The sequence below is a fragment of the Oreochromis niloticus genome, linkage group LG8 (genome assembly GCF_001858045.2).
Source record: "Oreochromis niloticus isolate F11D_XX linkage group LG8, O_niloticus_UMD_NMBU, whole genome shotgun sequence".
Lineage (NCBI taxonomy): Eukaryota > Metazoa > Chordata > Actinopteri > Cichliformes > Cichlidae > Oreochromis > Oreochromis niloticus.
The window spans coordinates 13,421,203-13,445,983 of NC_031973.2; the positions used below are offsets into that span (position 1 = coordinate 13,421,203).

General features: G+C 43.3%; 1 protein-coding gene across 25 annotated transcripts in view; it reads left to right on the forward strand.

Moving 5' to 3' along the window:
- Window positions 1–24,781, forward strand: part of tcf7l2 (transcription factor 7 like 2) — a 106,096-nt gene that overhangs the window by 47,430 nt on the left and 33,885 nt on the right. For 13 of the 25 annotated variants that reach the window (XM_013269466.3, XM_013269481.3, XM_013269480.3 and 10 more), the window contains 2 exons: window positions 782–883; window positions 7,384–7,443. The exons of 4 other annotated variants lie outside the window; for them this stretch is intronic. In XM_013269466.3, the coding sequence (XP_013124920.1) occupies window positions 782–883; window positions 7,384–7,443 (162 nt within the window). The remainder of the gene's footprint in view (window positions 1–781; window positions 884–7,383; window positions 7,444–24,781) is intronic. 8 more of the 25 variants (XM_013269471.3, XM_013269487.3, XM_013269476.3 and 5 more) reach the window with 1 other exon arrangement.

Here is a 24,781-nt window from a genome sequence, read left to right on the forward strand (position 1 = left end):
CCAGAAATTTTCCCGGTCGTTTTGCCAACAGGTATGAGCTAGTACTTTTTAAGGTCAACGTAACCGATGTCATCAAATTACAAAGGATGCCACCAAGTTTATTACCCAGACAGATGTTTCTCTTGACCTGTGTTTCTGCTTATCTGTGTGCGTGTGTGTCAAAGAGAGAGAGAGGGTGGGAGAAAGAGACAGCCTGACTTCTGATAGAGGCCAAGTCAATCATTTATGAGTGCAGTCAAGAGGTTTAGCCTTAGACGAGCGTGGTGGTGAGACGCCATGCTCTATCCGCTTTATGGGTTCTAATAAAATGTCTGACAACAGTCACATTTATGACATTAGGTCATCTTAAAGCCATAAGCTGCGTACAGTGCCAGCCCTAACTCGACCTTAACTCCAAAAAAGTGTCACTGAATCACGTGTCTGCTGTTTAGCTAACATAAAAAAAAATTAAAGATAAGTAGAGCTCTAAACCTGCGATGGAGCCTGGTTACCACATGTGTGCTATGTGTTTCTGATATGATTTGGTTTTGCTGCTGCCGCTGCTGCTGCTGTGGACTCTCATGTGCATGCTTGACCCATCCTCACCACCTTCTACCATCCGCCTTTAGATCTTTATTTGCGTTTCCATGTTTTTAAGTTTCCACATCCATACACTTGTCAAGAAATGTCGTCTCCCCCCTTTTTTTGTCTTTTTTTTAATTTGGTCTTTTGGTTTTTGCTTTCTGCATTGTTAACATGTTTTGTTTCTTTCTTTCCATTCTGTTTCCTTTCTGCCATTCAGTACCTACAGATGAAATGGCCCCTGCTAGATGTTCAACCAGGAAGTCTTCAAAGTAGACAAGCACTTAAAGATGCCAGGTCCCCTTCACCGGCACACATCGTTGTAAGTAATACGCCGCTCGGTCCTTTATCTCTTTCTTCCCTCATTCACGACTGACGGAGCTGAACAGAAACAAACCCTTGGACTTGAATACGCATAGCTGTTTGCATTTACCCTTAAACACAGTCACTAACCACCCAGTCAGTTTTATATCAACTTTTTCTTTTTTGTGCGGGTGCACGCTTTGACAAGGGCAGTTTCGTGGGTCCCAGAAAGCAGAGGTTTTGCAAGTGCGATCAGGGGCGGCCGCTGTGGCAGGTGCTGTAATCTCAGGGAAAAATGATAACTCCCGGCCCAGGCTGAGCTGGCTGATGGTGGAAAAACTGGTCTCGTGTTGACAACTTTTTCATGAGAACAGGCTAACGCTGGGCTGCTAATACACCGCCTTTGAGAGAAGTGTGGGCGTTCCTTCAGCATTGATTACCCTACCCATGTAGTTGGAGGAGTACTCTGGCAGGAGAGTTGGCTGGACAGCCATAGGGGCATATTCAGTACATGCACATAACAGAGCATCTATCCCAGGCATGTCAATATCTAAGAGGCTAGCAGTTCTAGATTGAACAGTTGAATATGAACTTCATAGTTAGCCAAAGGCTTAAAGTTTTCAGGAGGTCAGCGGAGAGGTTGAACATGGGGAGGTGTGCGTATGTGGTCACAGGGTTAGCGAGCCAAGAAAATCAATGAGAGTAGGGATTGAGCAGAATTAGTGAGGTGGCCATCAACGCCCTGGGCCGTTATTGGCACAGTTGTTACTTTTGTTCGGAGTGCATTAACTGTTATGAAAATGAAAATTTGAGAAGGAGAAACCTTCCAAGTTTGTATCCTCGTGAATATAATATCTCCTGTGGTAATTGCTACAAAGTAAACCCCCCCCCCCCCACCTTTTTTGTGTTTGCTGCACAGTTGTCATCATGACTCTGGAGCTCACGCCAAACTTAGTCAGGATTTTTGTCACGCAGATTACACTGTCAAGACACGGTGTCCCTCTGAGTCACATATGACATTTGATCAGTTCACTTACATTTATGGTGTGTAGTAAATACGTGCTCAAACGCTTGCTGAAAAGTTGGCAAACCAAAGCCTCTTTAGTGTTTTTGGCTATTTAAGTTAGGCACAACATAGCTTAAAAATAGCAGGACTTGACAAGGCTTTTTATTTAAAACAGAAACCCTGTCAAAAGTGGTCTTCAAGACAAAGAGCCAGTGATGACAGTGTTATTCTGAACAAAACAAGCCCAGCTAAGGCCCTCCTTATCTTCGCCCGCGATGCTAGTGTTATTTTTATACCAAAGAGTTCAGGGGGCCTCTTCTTACTCTGTTATTTTCGGAGACGCTGAGAAAAAGAGTCCCAGCTTCTCTGAAGTCATTAAACTGGTCGTAGGCAGCAAACGCTGCAGGTAAATACTTGAGGTTTTATCCTGCTATGAGTCATATGGCTGTAAATACCGCCTCACATACGCATCAACTCGTGCAGCACAATTCACGTTACTTCCCCGCATGAAGAAGTTTAAGGACAAGAAAAAGCGCTGCAGCTCTAACTTTGGAGACTCTGGGGGTGACGTCATGCTGCTTTTCTTCTGTAATAAACTGCTTTAATTAGAGACCTCAGTTGGCTGCTAAAATGATCTATAATTGCAATTAAAGCACATTTTATAAATGTAAACATCTGATTTTTAGAAGACATAGAGTAAGCTCCATTACAACGCCACACAGTCAGTCAAGCATGAAACAGTAATAGGCTTGGAACAAAAAGGCAACACCAGCTCACAAAACAGAAATTGGCTATGGGGCAAAAACAAACATGAAACAAGAAAGATGGACAACCAGACTGATGGAAGAAATAAGCTCGCAACAGTGAAAAGCAGAGACCGTACCTATTGAGTTACACCAAAAGATAAGAGACATAAAGACATAAATTGGTCATAAGTAATAGATCAGGGAGATGTAAAAGCAAAATGCATGAAGAGAAGCGAAGCCGTGGCCAGATCAGTTTTCTCCCAAGTTTAATAAAATCCTGGAACATTTTATGCCAAAGGACACTTTAAGGCAGTAAAGTGGGATTAAATGTAACAGAAAATTGCTGCTTTAAAACAAATAAAGACGAATAAAGTTATGTTAAAAATAGAGATGCCGCAGTGACATTCTGAAACAGACCATATTTTATTTTCTCGTTATCTCGTTTTCTTTTAAGCTGGTGGGGGGAAAATAAATCGTTATTATAAACATGTAGCTCTTTTACATTTAGCCAGTACCACAGATAAACATTGGACACTGTAGCTCATCTAGTTTGCAGATAGCAGCAACATGTACATATGTTCATCCAACATAACCCCTAGTAAAAAGGAACAGTTAAGCCTAGTGTGGGCACAGATGGGCTTTGAGCATGGATACAATTTAGTTTGGGACTGAATAGGTGATTTCTGGCCAAAAATAATAGTGAGCCTGAGCAACCTTTTTCCAATTCAATCTCCTAAATGGGTTTTTACAGGGCTGTGAGTTGGATTTGATAATTAAAACCTCATCTGAATCCTAAATAAACCTTTTGGTGTGCTTTTTGCTTTCTTTGGGCTTTACTTGTAAGCAGAGAGCCAAAGAAATATCACATTGCAATAGTGAGAGCGCTCTTAAACTCTTAGCGTGATTAGTACTGACAGTGATCAATATGGGAGAATATATTGTAATATCTGTGGTCATATTGCCCAACCCCAGTGTGATCTGTTTGATAGAGTACACAGGCTGGTAAGATCAGAGGCATTGCAGCATGGCTGCATAGGCACACAACTGGCTGTTAGTTCAAGTGATGAAATTGAATGTGAACTGCAGCTTGTATTGTTGCCACTCCTTCCATCCTGCTCCAGCATCCACCTCTGACTGAGAAGGAAGTGTGATTGAATGTTTCCCTGGTTTGCATCATATCGGCTGTCATACATATAGAAAAGACAGATAACTGTGTACAGCGTAGTGAATTCCAATGATAACCCCACGCGGACTCCCACAGGTGTCACTCATCGGTCAAGCCTTTTTTTTCTCCCTTCTTCTTCTTCGTCTTCTTTTTTTACATCTACAAAATGTAGGTCTGCACGATCTAGTACGTGATCCCCTTATCAATCAATTGGGCTGTAAACAGTAGCTTCTTTTTGTTTACAAATGCAAAGAAACATTCAAGCACCTTGACTCTTCCTGCCTGGAGCACTAGCAGGCTGCTTCGACAGTGATAAGAACCTCTTGATTGGCCTGTCGATAACAGCAATCTGAAGCCTGAGTGACCCAGAGACAGTTAAAACAACAATATAAAGACGGAGAAAGAAGGAAAGACATCGATGCCTGCAGATAAAGCCTCTGAGAAAGTTAAGGCACAGAGAGATGGGCAGGGACAGAGATGCAGACAGATGGTGTCATTTCTGTCTGGAAGGCTCATTCGAGGTGGAGCACTCGAGGATCAGCCAAGAAAAAGAGGAAGTGACCTCACGCCGGCTGGTCTTTCTGAGGGCACGGTGTATGCCCCTGTTTACCATGCCCTCAAAGGGGGGCACGCAGGACTTTTTGAAGTGCCTGACCACCCCGCAGGCAGCCTCGAAACCTGCCGCTGCTGAACTTTCATGCCATTGGTTGAAAGTTATTCAATATTTATCTGCCTATTGATGTGTATTTCTAGAGGGAGAGACTCCAAGAAACATTTTTATGCCTCACACAGCTCCTGAGGGAAAGATCATAAACAGTCCTTACTTTGTCAACTTGCCTTTTTTATTGTGAGGTTTTAATTTGACACTGTGGTCTTGAAGACTCTTTGTGCACACTTGGCTAGAGGAAGTAGCCTGAAGCTGGTCGATAGGTTTTGCGGTAGATATGCGTGACTTAATCAGCCTTACACTTTTATTTAGATAGGGATTATTGCGTTAACCGGTAACACAACATGTCACAACATGAGATTGTTTTGGAAATCCACCTCTTACACAACATGTGTTGATGGCATCAACAGCATTGCTGTAGCTGAAATCCAGGCTCATGTTGGTAATGTCATGGCATCATTTGTCAACTTTCAGAAAGTTTTTTTCTTCTTTTTTCTCAATTTTAGTTAATCCAGTACCAAGAAACCAAGATATGCCATTCTAATTGAATCACATTTCCTAATTTGCTATTCTGGGAATGGTGGGTGGGCATGTCCATGTTAAGAGCATACGCACACAGTCTACTTTCTGACATCCACGTGCACACTCATGCACACGCGTACACAACCCTAGAGTCTAGAGTCTAGTCCTGGACGAACAATGTCTCCATTGTTTTGTGGGCTTTCACTGGCAGCAGGGGACGGCTGGAGTGTTAACCATTTCCCGACTGCACCTCGCTGTGTGCCATTGTGTGCGTGTGTGTGTGTCAGAGGAAGTGAAGCATGGGCTCAGGGATGAAGAGAAGAAGGGCACTCGCTCCAAGTGTATGGTAATTAGTGTGGAGGAAGTGATGGAATCTGGGCATTTTTACGGTGTGTAAGACCTCCCACCTGAGCTTTTGCAACTGTTGAACATGTGTATTTTACTCCCATTCACTCTCACCGGTTCTCTACTAGAAGGAGGCTGGGAAGAAAATAATACAAAGTGACATATTTTTGATATTAGGTTGGGGGGAAAAAGCAGCTTTAGCCATGCATTCAGAAAAGACAGACCACAGTGCCTCTGTGGATTCCTATTATAGTCGTGCGACTGCTACTCGAGGTCAGCATTAGAAAGAGACAGGATCACATTCACCCTCCTTGACCACTTCTCTGTCCATTTTGAGGGAAGAGGGATAAAGGGGGCTTCCTGTGGTCTGAATGGGCCATGCACCTGGGCTGTCCAGACAATCGTCCAGGCCTCCGGGAGGCCTAGCCTTCTCTCTTGTTAATTAGCGACCCCGTGGTCAGCAGCCACCACCCACAAACTGTCCATAGGCTTTACCCAGCGCACTTTCTCTATCCTGGCTTATGTCAGCCTTAAGCTGCTTTTTCCTTCTGCATTTAAGCCTTTTTCTAAATAACCTCTTCTACCTCCACCCCACCTTTTGTTTTCTTTTTGTTCATGTGTCCCTCCGTCCATCCTTGTCCTTCACTGCACATCTCAAACATAACAAGATATTTTCATCTGATTCTTTTATGTGCAAGTATTTTCCTAGTTGAGTTTACTAATACTAATACTGCATTTTGTCATTCTATACACCGATATGTAAATCCAACTTAGCACGTAACACCACTGAAGATTTCATTTATATAGGCTAGTTCTTCTTGGCGGTGCCGTCCAGCTCTCAGATTACAGACGGCTGTGACTGTCCGCTGTCACTCGCCGTCTTCTCCAGACAAGGAGTTTGTTCAAGGGGTCACGCTTACATCATCGGCTCGGGCCAAAATCTGAGGCAGTCGAGACATGGCGTCAGGCCCGGGAACTGTGACAATGAAAATGAGAGCACCTCAGTCATTGTATCTGTCCAGCAGTCTGGACGGTGGCTTGTTCCCACAGACAATCCACTCAGTGTTGGCTTAGTCAGCAACAACACCACAACAAAGCCCGAAGAGTCTCCTTGCTCCTTGGATTTGGAACATAACACCTTAATGTGTTAAAACACCTGATAACTTGTTAACCGGCCACCCAGTGAGAATACAAATTGTTAAATATTTAATTTATTTGGTCAAGTGTGCGTATTAAATTTAAAGACATTGTTAAGCGTCTCGGCCTCTTGGCTCTTTATCTCCAGCCCTTATTTTCTTCTCCTCCTGTCCTCTATAATCCCAAACTTTAAGGCAAATTATCTATCTTTTTAAATGTGCCAGTTTAACCTCTGAATGCCTCCTAAGGAAAAAAATCAGGTATTTGAAAACCTAGTAATGTAGTTCACAATTTTAATGCCTATATCAGAGAGGTAAAAACACCTGAAAATTCTGCTCTGGGGACTCAAAGTCGCCATCATTTTATTTCAGGCGTAATTTCTTATTTCAAATTCAGCGGTTCTGCCATCAGTAAAAGCACGACTGGTGACATTCTTCATCCTGTTGCCTGTTTGCAGTTAAAATATTTTTGAGCTTTTGCCAAAATGGTGGTGACGCTAAGTCCCTAGATCAGCTGACTGCTGCTGAACATATGTGAAGGTGCGCATGCTGAGGAGATGAAATGTTCTACCAAAGTGAAATACTGTTTGAACAACCAGCCAGCCAGTACCGACAACCGCGTAACCCCGTGCCGAGCCAGTGTTCTCCCATTCTCTCTGAGTAAAATTAGTCATAACGGGGCCGAGCGCGCACCCAGGAGAAAGCTGAGCCAGCAGAGATGAGGCAGTCGCTTAAATAACTAAAAGGCCAGGGGGATGCGTTATTTCCAGGGAGAACACATAGCTTTCTGCATAAAACCTGGCCGGCTGGGAATGAGTGCAGATATCTGTGTTCGTGTGTGTGTGAGAGTGTACGAGTGAGAGAAAGAATAGATGAGAGATGGAGAGCTGATATAATTGTGTGACTTGGGAACGTCCATCTTTGCCTTACAGGGGCCCTTCCGCTGGGAATTCCCCGGACAGTCAGATCTGAGCCTTCACCAATTTCATTTGGTGAGAGACCTTTGAATTCCAAAAATATCTTCTTGGATTTTATTTTTGGTTGATTCCACACACAAATTAACAGCTGATAATTGATGATTTAAAACAACAGCAACAAAAATAAGAATGAAAAATGAAATCCTGGTGATGATGATGATGATGATGATTATGCTTTGCTGTTTATTGCGCTAATTCAGTGCTGCTGCTCTAATGCTAATGTGCTTTTTGAATGTCTAAAATGCCTTCATCCAGGAGATGGTACCGGAGAGACGGTGCCCAGGCTTCATTCTTTTATATCCATTTAACTTCTTGGATTTTCTTTTCTTTTTCTTTTTATGTTCAGCTTTATTCAACTTTGAAAATGTCTTTGCATGTGACTGTTTTTACTTTCCAGATCTTTCTAGTGATAACATTTTTTTTAAAAGAGGAGTAAGAAAAAATGAATGCATGTTTTAATGGGTAATGTCCTTTTTAGATGTGCAGTGTGGCAGGGTAAGACCTTTTTTATGGGGGTAGCCAGGTTGAGACTACCCTTAAATTGAGACGGCAAATATATCTGAAAGGACTGCATACTTTTTATTGTTATTATTGTTGTTTCAAAGAATTTTTATAAGGTTATTGGAGTTGAAAATATGATCAAATGGATGAAATTGCAGTTTTGTTTGTATATGCAAAACTCCTTTACCGGCTTCATTTTTGCTTGTGTGGGTTGGCTAACTGTTTTAGACAGTGACGGCAGTGGGTACCCCTGGCCACCCTTAACTCTGTCACTGTCTGTGCACTTGTTTTGAATATTGAGAGTTTTCCTTATTCCTGGCATTTGGTTCCAGATTTTATCAAAGAGTAACTCGTTGGTTATAACTTCTCCACAGAAGTGAAGCTTACAGGTAAAGTTAGTCCTGTTTCTGCTGCAGTGCTGACATTCTGAGGACATCGCTAAGCCTTGTTTTGATTTGCTTCATTTGGGCATTGGGAAGTCAGAAAGAGGCTGGAATTACAAAGTCCATCAGAGACGTCTTAATCTCCTCTGAGACGTCCGTGGCTCTCTGGATTGCTTACTTGAATTGTTTGACTAATCAATTGCTTGTTGATTTTGCACACCATGTGCAGCCTTTGTTGTTAGGAGAGAAAAAACCCCAAACATAGCCCCTTTAAAACAGGCCGAAGGGAAATCAGCTGTTAATGTGGTTAACATTCCTCCGTCGACGTCGACGTGATTCTCCCCCCCTCCCCTCTTGTACAAGTGCCTTTGCTAGAACTTGTTTGACAAGGTCTGTAAGGATCACTGTTGGGTGTGCCTATCTGTCTTTTTCTGTGTGTGTGTGTGTGTGTGTGTGTGTGCGTGCGTGTGCTCGTGTCTTACAAACAAATCTTTGTCTACACGAGTGTGTGTGCGTAGTGTCCTTGTGTCTAAGGTGTGACTTATTTAGATGATAGATAGTCAGGTTATGGTATAACTTTTATGTGAGTGCATTCAGGAGTTTGACTCTATTTAACCCCGAGCTCTGACTTTCAGGCTTTCAAGGAGTGGATTGAAAGCCCCTAACTAAGTAAGCTTTGGAAAAACATGACAATCAAGTCAGAGTTTATTTGCACAAAGAAACAGGGTCAAGGTTCAGGAGTAATATTAATGAATAATCTTAATTTACGATGAACCACTCCTCACATCCCGGCAGTCGGGGTGTGCTTGCGTTTGAGACATGTCCTCAGATAGGACGATCCCTGGTTGCATTTCTGTGGTCAGCCTCGCGAGTGACAACAGACTCAGCGTCTCGGTACGCTACTGTATTAACACTGGAGGCCGTTTCACAGGGAAACTTGTTTTGACAGAGCTCCAGGTGTCTCATTGTTAGGGATGGCATGGTTCAACAGATTTACCAATTAGCACCGGGTTGAGTGCGCAGGGTGGGTGGGAGCGAAGAAGAGGGGAGGGAAGAAATGAAACTCGGAGCGGTGGAGGGCGGAGTGAGAGTCGGACGAGGCGGATTTGGCCACAGTGATGGAATGAGGTTTTAAGTGAGCGGGGCGGGTGGGGAGGGGGTGGTGAAGAGGGGGTGACCATAGGGGAGGCAGGCCTGAGTAAGGCGATCCTTGACCTCATTTTTTTTGCCCCCTCCCGGCAGTAGTAAGGAAGGGCCTGAGGTTTTAGCCGAGCCACAAAGAGGAGGGAAGAGGCAGTGGGAGGGTAGCAGTGGCTCATGGCAACTTTTCAGGAGTTTGTGGCGTTTCTCTTGCAGACAAACTCCTACCTCTTACTTCTGCTGCTAACACGGGTCCATCTGCAGGAGTGGCAATTTCTTTTCGCCGCACCGCCTCACCTCCCCCGCCGGTTTGCTGTTCTCACTCTGGTACGAGGCAGAATTGTGCGGGATTAAACAAAATGTTATTACTCCGTGCTGTTATTACTCTCACTAACCCTCTTTGTGTTTCCTCAGAAAATTGTGCTCCTTTTTTTCCAGGAAGTTTGGAAGTGAACTTTAGAGAACGGGGTGAAGAGATTTAGAGAATATATCCCAGGGGTGGCCTGCAGAATTTAGTGTTTTTTGGCTCTTGATTGTTAGCACATGCACACACATACACACATACACAAATTCTTTGTAGCATGCATGTTGTGCAGGTATCACTGCCCTTTGTTTAGTTTTAAAAAAGCAGGTGGTTGAATATATATATTTATATATTTCTCTCTCTCTCTATATATATATATATATATACACACACACACAACTAGTGAAGGTGTGTTTGCAGTATTGTGCTTCTTTCAAAATGACAGCCTTCTGTAGTTGAGAAAAAAAATCACTTTTCAGAGGAGCATGCCTTTTTTTGAGCCACAACAAAGAGAAGTCAGGCTTTTTCTTTATGTAGGAAACTGTCAGTTTACAACAACAACCAGACTACAACAGGGGCAAGTAGCAAAGTTGGGGAGCAGCTGTTTGTCTGATCCTTTAGTCAGCACAGGCATGGCGTTTAGTATATATTACTGTTTAATATCAAAGACTTGGACGTAAACTTAAAAGAAAACTGGTAACTAGAACCTGGACCTACTGGCCTTTTCCTTATATTCTCTCATGCTGTCAGAATGATGGACGCTTGTATTTAAGATGGCCAAATTTTCAAATTGTGAGGGTAGCGTATGGGCTTCAGACTGCTTCAGGGTGGGTTTTAGACAGTTTTTTCCACTCTTATCTGTCAGTGATGTCAGTGAGATCATATATCCCTAATATGGTCATCTCAGACAGCCAGCTCTGGCGCTTTAGGGCTGTGGATTAGCCGAGGGGCCAGACCAAGGCAGTATAAAGCCTTAATCACGCAAAGTTACTGTAGTAGAGCCTGCAAATAAAAAAATATTGCATTGGAAATTAAAATCTAGAAATTATAATAATAAAAGCAGTGGAAGGTGTATTTTCTTGTCTCCTAAACATATACGATTGAATTTTCTTACTCAAGTCTTGAAGTAAAATTTAAAAACTTTGGAAGTTTTGCCAGTTTTTTCCCCCCCAGATATTTAAACGCTTTATTAGCAGTGCTGATGCACATAATTTGTGGCCTATAGGGCAGAAAGAGAGAAGGCATCTGAGATGAGCCACATGTACTTAAAAGATTTAATAAATGCAAACAGTAATCAGAAAGCAATCAATAATCCAACTACAGAAGGTGCTTCAAGGACATAGGCAATGAGTTATTGTTGCCTTCGTCTTTATAAGCCCCGGATCACTGTTGTGGCCTCACAGATATTTCTGGTTTTATAATGATTTAGCACGGAGTGATCCCACAATTGCTTTGGCAACTGTCTGTTCTTTACATATGAGCAAGCAGCTTGTGATTGAGAGTGATGGAGACAGCTTTCTGGAAAGGCCAAGGATACAGGGACTGTAGCGGGGAAAGATGGGAGGGGGTGAAGGGGTTGTGGGGTGTACGAAGCCCCGCCAAATTCCCCAAAGAACAATTTACAGTTATGGATGAATACACTGTCGCAGTCAAATTTCGACTCGGTGAATGTGTATGTGTCGGAGACGGTGGAATGCTGAGTGATTCCAGAGAGCACTTAAGCTGCCTCGAATTCAGTTTTCTCTCTCCCACCCGCGTTATAACAGGAGAGGGGGCTTTTCTTTTGGAGTTTGCAGGGGTAAACACGGGGTATCTGCTTTCTGAGTCATTTAGCATCGTCCTCCGTCACCTTCCTCATATATTCTAAACCGTGTTTTCTGGTTTGTCGGGGCAGCCTGAACGAGACTAACCCCCCAATTTATTTGATTTGTTCCTCTCTGCGGTTCCAATGAAGACCTATCTGAACTTTTCTTGGATTTGTTTGGCTCTGGTTTTGATGTGCTGGTTGTTATTTTTTTTCCCTCCGTCTTCCAAGTGCGCGCAGTCGACAGTGTCTGAGTACCAGGCCTCGCTTTTGTCTCGGCCCGGGGAGGGAATTTGATGTGATGCTTATTTTCCTACTCAGTCAGTTTCTTTGAGTGTTTTTTTTTATTTTTCCCCCTCTGCTCCTGTTTTTTCCTTTTTTTTGTTGTTTTTGTTTTTGTTTGTTCTAATAGTCCTCGAAGTTTGGGACACTTCTTTGAGGCAGGTGACGCTGTGATACGACTGCTTTTTGCATACCTATGCAGGTGTGAGCACGCTTTTGTATTTATTTATCCAGCCGTTCTGAAACGTCTGCTCTAATTGAACGGCCCGTTAAAGACGTCACTGGAATCAGTCAAGTAATAGCAGGAGGGAATGGTGATGGGGTGAAAAGGAGAGCTGCATTGTGGGAGATTAAGGAGGATCATCATCCTGGAGGTTTTTGGATGAAGCGAGAGATGGCTCAATACTCAGGGTATTGGCTGCTTTTCATGGGAGAGAAGTCTAAACTAATGTGTCAGACCGCTTTTTCTCATCAGCGAGATGTGCTATAGACGCCCAGCACTGGCTAGACGGTGCCTTTCGAAAGATGCAGAGAAGTGCATGCTGGGAAAAGAATAAACAAGCTTGTCACCAAAGTTGGGAAGAATCCTTAGTGCAGCGCTACTGTCAAAAAGCAGCTTCCAATTCATACATTATTAACATTACCTAAACGCATTATTTGTGTATTTATTCATTCATTTGTCTTGTTAACATCCTCCTGGAGTAAGATAAACAGCGCGGCCAGACTGGCTGTGTGACAGTTGTGTGTGAGATTTGAATAAAAAGCCCGGCAGCGTGATTGGAGTGAGACAGGAGCCCATTCTGTGGACACCAGACTTCCTCTCCAGGCTCATTAAGGGACAGTAAGGCGATGATGTCGAATCGGCGCGCACTTTACCGGCCTGCCTTTTTCTTTGAACAGCATCGCCCTCTTATCTGCAACATGCTCTGTTCCTCCATAACAAGACGCTCGTACTCCCGTGCACGCACACGCTCAGTCCGTCTCTCTCCCTGTCTCCCTCACACACACATTCTGCCTACATACACACTCTTCGTACTTATTTAGTTTGTGTAGACAGAAAACTCTTAAGTATGTGGCTTGTCCACAGAATTTTGGCAGCTTTTGTTGTATTTTCTCCTACGCTATCGAAAAAGCCCGGTCCTTGTTTTCTTTTTCTTTTTTTTTCTTGCACAGACATCACAAATGGATATTTTAATTGGAACTTTTGGCACTGTCTCCATCTTGTGTTGGAATGGCAGACAAGTGAGTGGCTGGCGAGGCCGGGGCTGGGCTGATTGGTGTGTAGCGAGGCGTGCCTAAATCAACTGGCAGCATGAATAGCTTGCTTGATTCTCACTGGCATTCACTGGAATCCATGCCTTCTTTCCTTTTTTTTTTTTTTTTTAAACAAGATTCTTTCTTTGGAAAAAAAAATAGTGTGGAATAACCAACAAGGGAGAGAGAATACCTCCTGCTTCCTTGAAGCATGACTTCCCTTTTGTTTTGCTGGTGCAATTTACTTGCCTTTATGCCGACTCACTCCTTGGTTCTTTTGTGCTTTTTGTCAGATTGAAATGGCTAACTCGTGTTGTTGCTGCTCCCTGGCCATAGATTCATTGACTTCACAGCTTCATGTGAAGTTTTTTTTGAAATATGTGATAATAAAAACAAACATTTCACTGCAGTGAGATATCACTTTAGTCTTAATGTTTTCATTTTTGAAGTCTAACTCAAAGGAAGTGGCAAGCCTGTTGGGATTAGTGTAGTTGCAGCCCTGATGATGATTAAGAATATCTGCTTTTTCAAGTGGTTTTAAGGCATCAGACTGTTGCAGAGTTTGTTATGACTCCGTTACGCTGCTTTGTGAAACCGTGACGTCACGCTGCGATCTCTGCGCACCTCCGGGTTCAACACCGAGGATTAAAGCAGTTAAATAAAACCGATAAAAGCGCTCAGTGTGGTTGATTGTCTTGTTATTTCTTTACTTGAGCAGCGCTAAACCCATTACTCCCATGCATGAATTCAATTACAACAATTCGGAAATAATTAAAGCAGTCCACTCACAATTCTGAATTATGCCGGAGATTAAATAAGCATATGTTTCTAGCGACTCGTTTATTCATTTATATTGGAATTTGAGGAAGTGTCCACTTCCCGAATTCATGGAAAGTGAATAGATCACCAACCCCAAGTGACAAGCTGGGCTCGGTTCCTGCTCCAGCTTTGGCTTCACTGCAGCAGCTAATGCAGACCACATGTTTGAGCCTTGTTGCATCTGCATAAGTATACACCTGTTTAAACTTTGGACAGTCTTTTAGCCCCAAACAGTAAATTCAGGGAGACTCACGCCAGAGGTAGAGCGGCTGCAGAGCCGGGTCAGGTTGGAGTCATTGTAATCCTCCTTGACATAATGTAGTCTTTGTATTTGGCAGGGACAGTGTGCGTGTGTGTGTGTGTGTGTGTGTGTGTGTGTGTGTGTGTGTGTGTGTGTGTGTGTGAGGGAAGAGAGAGAGAGAATGCAAGACAGATTATGTGTGTGTGTGCAGGTGGGACTGTGTGAGCTGTATACTTTGGGCATGCAAATAAGTGTTTTTGTGTATGTGTGTGTGGTATTGGGCCTTTCTCTTCGAGCTGGTAGTCAGTACTGTGTAATTACCTGGCTGACTGCCACCGAGCCCCACTGGAGCAAAGACAGAAGTGAAGCTGGGTCTTACACAACGAAACGCAGCAGCTCGTCCTGAACCACAGGCTCTGAGTTTGTTCATTTTGGGTTCTGGACACATTCTGTCTTTTTGACACGCAGATTACAAGTCGGGGGCGATTTTGAAAGACTACACTTAAAATAAAAGCCTATGAAATTAAACATTTTTTTTAAAAAAACACTTCTATTTCCATAAAATATGTTATGTCAGAAAAATCTCCACCAGAACTTTCCATAGCCCAGGATGGCACCTCCAGATTACCTGTTTACCCAAGCTATTCAGTTTTAATTAATGCAAAACAGAAAGACTGCAGATTCTTAAACTGAAGATGAAAAGGAAAATCCAACAACAACAACATGGAGGATGTTTTTGCTTTATAAATTACTTAAATAGTTCATAAATAATGAAAATTCTCGATTAGTTTAAGCTGCTACAGGCCAAAAAAAGGTTGTGAAATGTTGCTACAGGGGAAAAAAGCACCTAACTGACAGACACAGACGGAAACGAGGTGGGGGGAGCAGCCAATCTGAAGGCAGGAGAAGCCACAAGACAGATTTATAGCACTGGCATAAAGAGCATATCTGAACTTGCATGTGACTTCTCATTGCTCCAGCAGTTCTAAGGCTGAGGTGCTCCCTCTGCTTGCAAAGGCCAGTGTCCTAGGCGCACAGGTGGGCGCATGCCTGTGCAAGCACTTGCCACGAATGTCAGCCTGCCTGTCCCGCCATTTTAATTGTTATATCTCCTCAGCCTTGATATGAGCAAAAAGGGAGGCCTAGGCAAAACCTGGCACATCAAAGGCTACCTCCCCTAGTCTTACAAGTTGCCTGTCTCTTTGGAGGAGCGCAGGCTTTGGAGAATCAGAAAGGGGTATTGGAGAGGCGGTGTGGATCCCCGGCTTGAATGAGTTTGATGGACTAATTGTAGCCCCCAGTGGACACAGGCACACATCACAGAGGGCTGGCTGAGTAGGGGAGCAGAGGCTGCTGCTGGAAAGTATTCCTGCTTAGCTTTGCCCTCCATATCTGGATTTTTGCACATTCCACTGTGCCACCTTTGATTGTGGTATCCTGTCTTAAGTAGATGGATGCCATGGATATTCCAGTGCCTCTTTTTCTCCACTGTTCCTCCATTTCAGTCCTGCCTTTCCTTGCTTGCTATAAACTTAAAAACTTTTTGTGTTTCCTCACACAGCTGCAGTGTTTTGTCTGCTCGCTTTGACATCCTCCATTGGAATTAAAACCTTTTTCTCTATGATTGCATCCATCAGTGATAACACTGCACTCTGGCCTCTGCATTTAATAAGCCTTCTGGCTGAACTGTAACACAATGCACAACAAAGCAAACATTGCACACACAATGCCTTACTACCAACAACATTACCAACTGGCTCGACTGTAGTGGTGATCAAAAAAAAAAGGGCCTCTCTGTAGCTTTGAACAGTTTTCTTTATTCCCTATCTGCTTCAAAAAGAAATCAATAGCCAAAACTTTTGAGTGCATTTATCGGCTTTTCCTCCCATTGCTCTTCCCTCCCTATCACCAGTTTGGCAGTTGTATATTATGCCAAGAGTAAAGCACAGTTAAAAGGAGAAAGGCACAAGGAGATGACACCAGCAAGGAAACAGCTTGTGTTGGGTAGGGCCTTGGCTGGGAGAAAATCAATGGGAGGGAACACTTCCATACACGGAAATGGCACAATGGGAGGGAGAGGAGGGAGTAAAGATTCTTTCTTTTTTTTATTTTTTTTTTTAAACTGAAAAATGATGCATTTGTTTTTCCCAGGGAGAGAAAAAGCAAAGACGAGGAGATAAAAAAAAAGAAAAAAAAAACACTCTTCTGAACATCTTTTGAAAAAAAGCCAGTTCTTTGGTGAGGTTGAGTTGTGTGGTTAAGGTTTGTTTTATCCAACTGTGCGGAAGCGTGTGTAGCTGTCTTTCAGGTTTCTTTTTAGTTGAGGCGCAGAAAGACTACTCATGGCATGTTCAAGGGCACTCAGTGGACACGGATGCCCTGCAGGAGGCGGAATTATGAATACAACATGAGTAAACAGACACCTACATATACTATTAAAAATAGTAAGGCTAGCACTTGGCAACAGACCATCTTTAAGTAGTAATTTGAGCCGGTCCGTAGCAGTTCAGCCTTACTCTTCCGAGGGTCATTGATAAAGACTTGTCTAAAAATAAATAAATAAATCTTTAAAAATCGTCTCTAATTTGCCTGATAGTGGGATGATTTGCACATTGGCAGTAATGTATTCCTGTGTGCATTCCTCCAGTACAACCGTTTTAGTATTCAGTTTAGTGATAAAGGAATTTTTTTTTTTTGTAACACAGCAGCTGTGAACAAAGAATACAATAGCACACAAACTTGAAACACAATTCCAAGCCTGAGCCTTGAATGCCATTCAGACTTCACTGTGACTGAGCAAACCCATTCAGTGGGAGTACGCGGCGGTTGAAGAGATGGTATCAAGTTGCCTGCAGATGGAGGTCAGTGTGACTGGCACAGTTGGCACCTTGGCACAGCAGCAGTGTGCCGCAGCACTCAGCTCCGCAAAGGATGCGTCGACTGAAGGAGGAGGGGGGCGGGGGGTGACCGGGGAGCGAAGCGTTCTTCTCACTTCTCCTTTTTTTTTTATTGTCTGAGCTTCCTGTTTTGAAAGCCATTAAGGAGCAAATTTCCTCACAGCGAGAGGGGAGATGAAAAGGCCCGGTCTTTTGAAACATGTCCAAGCACAAATGTGAAAAAGAGGGGGAATGATAGCTATCTGTAAACATCTCTGTCGAGGGGTCGACGGAAAAGGAATTGTGAGGGGGGAGAAAATGATACATTCATTTGCGTTCTTCTTCTTCTTCTTCTTCTTTTTTTTTGATTTGCTGATGAAAGCGATGCTGCAGTTTTTGTTCCAAGCCAGCTGTATTGCTCTTTTCACTGCCACACTAATGTATCAGGGCAGAATCGCATAACTACACAGCCACCCCCCCAACCCCCTTCCGAAAATGCTTTGTGACATCTGCATCCACACATGTCTGCATTCACTGTAGCCAGTGAGTATTTATAGATGAGTTGGTTTTGTCATCCATTGATCCTTGCAGGTTCTCTGATCACAAAATTGCGCTTCTAAGCGGCGTTTATGCGCCATCACAACGGTAATCTCTCTGCATTTGAACAGAGGTTACCTGCAGAAGCGGACTTGATCGGGTGCTTGGCTTTTTTTTTAAAAAGTCCAACGTGGGTTAGTCATAATTGCCACAGCTGTCCTGTTTAGTTGGCATACAGTGTATTTACACCAGTTTCCTCTCAGTGGTGCTTGCCTAGTTTCTCAAGAGCAGCGATAGCTTGGTGCTGCAGACTCCTCCTCCCTCTCCTCCTCCTCCTCCTCCCTTCTACCCCTCACTGCCCCCGAGCCTGGCCAGTCTGCGCCTCTTAATAAAACCGACAGGCTCTAATTGGGCTTAATTGCACCCTTCGGGCGTCGTCAAAAGGAGTGTTGCTAAACAAACTGCAGGGTCTGCAAGCAGGCCAGCCAGTCTGCGGCTGCACATTGGCCGCTGAGCTCATGCCTCCATGTTATGCGTACCGATCGCCAAAGCTCGCTGCATAAAATGCACAGCGCATGTGAGCGTTTAATGGCACATTAGCAATGTGCATGAGTAAGCATCAGATTTTTGCGTGGGTGTGTGTGCATGCGAGTTTGGAGCTATGCAGCAAGCCATTCATTCCTCTCGGTGAGCCAACTGAACAAGAGATCACAAGTCTGAGAATCTTATGCATTCAAGTAGGCAGCGTCACCTGACTGTGAACCTCTCAGCGCTCTCTGCCGCTAAATCGACACCGACAGTAAAACAGAGTACGTCTGTGTCTTTGAGGAAGTGTCTACAACTCCAGGTGTCAGAAAAGCCTTTTAAATCCCCGCTATTATGAAAACCCCTACCAAACAAATCCCTGTCTGCCTTTCAGCTATGTAAGCAAAAAGATGAAGTAGTGCTCTACATCCCGGTAGCACCACCTCCTGGTTAATGGACAGGGGCGGCCATGATACTGATTTCCTTTCTGAATGTGGTCTGATTCGGAGAGGTGGAGCAAGGCGCTCGCCACATGGGCCTTTGCTGGGTCACTGACCACAATCGATGGAGAGCTCCAGATGCGATTGAGTCATTGAAACGGCAAAGCCTAACCTGTGTCTGTGTGCGCGCTCGTGTGTGTGTGTATTAGACGGCAGCGACCCTAAAGCTGCAACCCGCGAGGAGAGAAAAGACAAATCAGTGAGCGCAGCACAGCGCTAAAATCCTTCTGGCTATTTGTTCCCCTTCTACCCTTTGAGCTATTTACTCATTACAGCCTATCACAGCCTGTTAGTCTTCCCGAAAAGTTTCGGAGTTCCAGTTTGTTTTGAAGGCGTGCAGCTTGAGACGAAAAAATGCCATAAACAGGATCGCTTCTATTATGCAGCATTACGCCAGGAAAGACACGGGGAACAAGGCATCCACTGTGTTTTTGTCCAGAGCTTAAAAGTCGTGTAATGATGCAGTGGCTGAGCTGGAGGCCCCATAAAGACTGGAAGGGCCTCATTTCAGTGGCCTGCTGCTGCTCCAGTGCCTGACTGGCAGACTCCATCACCGCTTCTTTTAGGAAAAGAGGTAGAGCACATAATTAAGATATACAGCCCAGGGTGGACTGAATATATAGACTGAAAATATAGAGGAGCAGGCCAGTCTGCCTCAATCACAGCCTGTGGTTTAGTGTTTGGCTGCAGACGGTGCCCAGACCTGTATGAGTGTGTGTGTGTGTGTGTGTGTGTGTGTGAGTCTGAGCAGTGTGAGCAGCATGCTATAAAAGGCTGGTGAGTTGAGCCATAGCCTCTCTGTGTGTCGGGGTCACAGCGAGCCAAACTGTTTGTGCGTGTTTGTGAACACGTACACACTCTGTGCGGGTATTCTCTGTATTTATTTGTGTGTGTGTGTGTGGGTGTGAAGGATGCAACCCTGCTCCCTGACCCAAAGTTCTTCACCATCCCATCTCTCTGTATTCATTCCTGTTGTAATATATAATCCTGCTGTCTGGGGCAGCAGTGTGTATCTGAGAGGACACCTCTTCCACTGCCGGTGTGCACACAAACGTACACACGCGCTTTGCTGCTCACGCCTCAGTTGTTTCAGTGCTTTGTCACTCTCTAATGATAACTATCCATCAATGGTAGGGGCGTTGCTCTTGGAAATGAAGATGGATTGAATTAGCGCTGAGTGTGCTGGCCGCTGCGTTGTGGCGGCAACCCGTAATTACACTGTCAGGACCATTGAACCCCCCTCAACGAGACACTGAACTTAACACATTTACACCAGGGTTGATTACAAGGTCTTTTAGTCTGGGCAGATTCAGATCATGTAGTTTCTAATAGCAAGTGAAAGGCCCAGTCATTTGCGGAAGATTAGTGAAACGGTGTGATGTGTGTGCAGCGGTTCCCTTGCGCTGAAGTGAAGGCGAGCTGCTGCAAATTTACCCTTATGGTTTGAGAAGTTGCAACAATAGCAGAAGCTTCATGCAGTTTCATTGTCCCGTGATGAGCAAACACATATGGGAGCGATCATGTTCTGAGCTGGCCTGCATACTAGAGTGAAAAACCTGATAGAAAAGCACGCAGCTGGAACTGAGCTTGAGTGGGAAAGGGGAGTACAAATTGAAACTGCTGCATACTTTGAGGGTAAACTCGATATGTGTGCATGCCAGGGATGCTGATATTGAACCCATTCACTGCCAAGTAGCATTATATTTATCAGTAGCATATTCTTGTGTCTTATCAATTATACGCTGGATAAATGCTTAAAGATTGTGTTTCCTCTGGCGCAAAAGATCAAATAAATAACAACAAAAACCCAATAAATGCAACCATAGTTTTCCCAAAGTTGTTTATTTTAAACACTGGCATTGGTCCAAGCCTGACAGATGCAAAAAGTTGAGTGTTTTTAGTTAACCACAATCAAGGCTGAATGCCAGAGACTGAGACTGTTTGCAGTTTATGGTTGCAAATATTGAGATGTGCAAGCGTGCATTGCCTCAGTAAACATTGTGTTAAGAATATTAGGGATATTACCTAATAGATAAATGCAGAATTAGCTTAGACGACAGATGAAAGCTCTTCTTACACACTGTTGGAGAACAGAAAACCAAACGAAACCCAACTGTGGTCTATGTGACAAGCAACCACAGTGAATAAGTACAGTGTGCAGCCTCATATGATTTCAGATTTTTTTTTAAAAAGAAGCCGCAGAATAATATTTTTCTGGTTCTTAGCTTTTAGGTATCTGTGAAATACACAGCAATAATTACATTCGTTAAGTTACACACTGGTCTCAGAAGAAACATAAACACCGATGGCGTTAATAGTATAGGCAAGTAACACAACTAAAAACAACCAACTCCACCCCCTCCACGCAGACCTTCGCCAAGCTTCACTGTATTTCTCCCTCACCCTGGAACATGAAAATTGGGCTGAAGTGTTTGTTATTAAACACGTCCGGGGGAAACTCCAGGAAATGGACTTCATTTCATATAGAGGCACATGACTCAGAGGATCTTAGTGAACCAATTAACCTTACCTCAGCTCATTAAAAACTCTCCTTTCATGGCCAGAAGCAGCAACTCATCTGCTAACACGGGACATGAAAGCACAAATTTGTCCATCCAAAACTCTTAAAAGTAATTGGAAAGGTAGATACGAAGGGCCGGTAATCTAGTGACACAGCCTAAGTTGAGTGAAGTGAAAATAGAGGTGATTATAGGGCGAGCCGAAAGATCACGCTCATGATCTCATAAAAAATCTGAATGTAATTATCAGCCTCGGAAGTGTGCAATAGATCTTAAAATTACCCTTCAGGATTAAGGCTGTTTCGCTCAAGGTCACAGCAAGGTAGAGGGGGCATCCTGAGTGCAGCAGAGGCTGGGAGGACAAAAACGTCCTCTTCACACAGTGGAGATCAGTTGTGCCTCAATTATGCTGGTGCCAAGAGAGAACTTAAACTTTAGACATAACATCATTACTGACTGACAATATTACACATTTTCCTGCTGTTTTTCTGCAAGATGTGTTCCTATGAAAGCACATAGTCTGCTTTGATTTGTGTTTAGGGGCGCAACAAAATATTTTTTACTTCTGCCAAGGTAAGATAGTGTTTTTACCACAGCGGTTACATGTCTAAGCTTAGCTCAACACACTCCATTGTTGTCCGAGGATTTCGCTTTCAATCTCATTGAAAGTCCATTTGTGTTGCCCAGCAAGAACATTAATTTTTTTCCCCCCTTGCACATAAAACATTATTCTCAGGCCTTTGTTGAAATTATCTAATGGGTTAATGGCATTGAGAGTACCCATTCAGCTCTTTCCACGCTCGCGTGCCTGCCTGAGAGTGTGTGTGCATGCCTTGGCTCACACTGTGCACACTCATCTAACCACATGCAAACAACCAATCTCTGTCATCTGCATCAAAATAATTACAGAGAGATAAACACACCATTTGACCATTTTCACAGTGATCTAATCTGAAGCCGGGCTGTGAAAGCGCACGGGGGAGATGATCAAATCCCCGCTTAATGGAACTGATCACTACTGTGTGTTCAACATTCAGCCGACAGCCGTGTTACAGATGCATCGCCTCGTTTTCCTCTGCGTTTAGCATGCCGGCTTCGCCGCTTCAGCCATGTCTATTTAGAACAGAAATGAAGATTAAAATGACATTTGGAATAAATTAAAATTTTGACTCCGCGTCCCGTTTTTCTTGGCCATACATACCAGTTTAAGTGTGAGAAAACAAACGCAAGACCTTTTGTGTCGAGGTCAGGATTGCTATGAACTCTTAAGTGTATTGGTTACAGCCCTATTGCTCCAAGCGTTTCCATCTCCTTTTAGCTAGAAGGCAAACGGCATCCGAAATCTGATTAGCCTCCATTACAAAGAGTGATATTTTCATCCCGCCGATTCTCGGCACTGCGTCAGAGCATTCAGTCGCTTTAATGCCGGGAAAAGCCTGCTCTTCTGACAGATAGTAGATATTCCCAACATCACTTGTTTGGACATTTATGTCTTTTATGACATGGAATAAAAGACGGGCAAGAAAATAAAAAGCTACTAAATAATGTCAAAAGATCAGAAATCAATGGGCCGGAGGAACGTGATACGCACATCTCCGTAAGCGACCGGCCCGCTCCCCCCCTCGCATTGCGAGTGTCTTTCCACAGCCACTAAAGTTGCTTTTGTTCACCCCCTCGGAGATGTAACTCAAGCATGAGGAAGCCGTCTGACAATGTTTGGATATCGGCAAAAAAATAGCCTTTTACTTAAAGGTTACCGGCCGAGGTTTATTGAGTTACATGTTCATCAGTGATGGGAGGCAGAGGAGTTGAGCCATGAGAGAGCTTCTTCATTAATGTGTAGGTTTGTATTTCACATTTTGATGTAACTGTGCTGTGGAGTAGCAGGAAATGATCAATGAGGCTGTGGATAAAATGGTTGTGATTTGTTTGTTTTTTCGTTTGTTTTTTTTAATCGAAATTTATTACATTTATTCAATGTAAGTCTATTTTAAAATATAGCTTATAAAAAATGCAAATGCTATTTTATTAAAAAATATTCTTTAATTTTATTATTATTGTTAATATTTAGATGATGCATTCTTAAATTTCATGATAAAAATTGTTTTATTAATAAACAGCGATTTTAAGATTTATTTAAAAATAGTCCTGGATATATCAAAAATATTTTAAAATCTAATTTTATAATTTTTTTGGCGTAGATGAATATAACTGCAGAATTCGTGTGACAATGTTGCTGCAGGACAAACAAAATGTAATAGCACATTTTAAATGGTGCCGTGTAAATTAAATGATAAATGCTCGTGTGAAGATTGATTTCGAGAAGTGATAAATACAAAAGAAAAACCCTCGCGTTTTTTCCCCGTAAAGCGTTTTATTCCTTTAATCTGATAATAGCTCCCCTTGTAGGGTAAAAAATAGATACTGCATTTATCGTCTAGTATTTTTGTTGGAAGCGTAGGTCACGGGCAGGCTACTTTATCGCCTTCTTTTTTCTTCCCGAAGAAATGTTGGACTCCTTTTAAAGTAATTTCTACGGGTTAGTCTAGAGGTTACAGTATAGGGTTTCAACTTCTGTGGGAGTTGTGATCTGTTCTAATGAGAAAAAGAAAATGTAGCACCACAATGCTTTGTGTCACCCACTGAGGCTGAGAGATAGACACAGGATTAAAAAAAAAAAAGAAAGGGAAGAAAAAAAACAATTTCTGGACATTTCTAGGAGATAAATTTAATTTCTTTGCTATTTGGAGGTCTTCTTTGAAAACGCAATTGTAATGAACACATTCAAAACTGGAGAATAGATTTACCCTCGGCTTCAAATAAGGCTGCGTTATCGGACTCTGTCATTCGCTCCTTCCCATTTTCGAGCTGCTAATTGATGTTTTTGATGTTGGCGAGAAAATTGAAGAAAATGTCATGAGTGAACCGGCGCGGAAGTTAATAAGATTGACTTCGTTGACTGAATTCACAATGAGCGAAAGAGAGGCGTGTAATGGGGACTGCTGCGAATTCGCCCGTCCATCTGCCGAGGGATGAAATTGACACCGAGCGCGAATGGGCCCGTAGAGGTCGATGTGGAGGGAGGTAGCATTTTGGGATGCCCCGTCCGTCTTCCAAAAAAAAGAGAAAATAAATAATTTTTTTCCCCCTCCCTTCGTAGCCGTTGGTTTTGGTTTTGTTTTCCTACTGATTAGAGTGCATAAGCAGCTGTTTTTCCAGAGGGCTCCTTGCCCCAGCTTTTCTGTGGCGTCGTCTCCCAGGGCTGTTCTTTCCTCACACCAAACAATGCTAGTTCTTAATGCTGTTTTGAGTCTGAAAAGCTGCACAGCTTTATAAAGGTTAGATTAAGATGTGGCTAAAAGATGCACCAATATCAGTTAGGGTCATTGCATATGCTTGGCCAATGTGTAGCCGAGCCTGAACTTAAATCCCCTTAAATAAAAGGATAGAAGCACCACTGGGGTTGCGCCATCTTGAGCCATTTATCGAGCACTGGCTGAAAGCCGAACGGAGAAGGTTTATTTCTCGTGTTGTCTCTCCTAAAGTGAATTTGCGCTAATACTCCAAATATTTGTCCGAATTTGGCAAAGTTTAATCAATTTAGCCGTAATTTTAAGGTTTTTATTTGTCGATGCGCTAATGTTCGGTGTAATGGGTTCGCCGTTTTT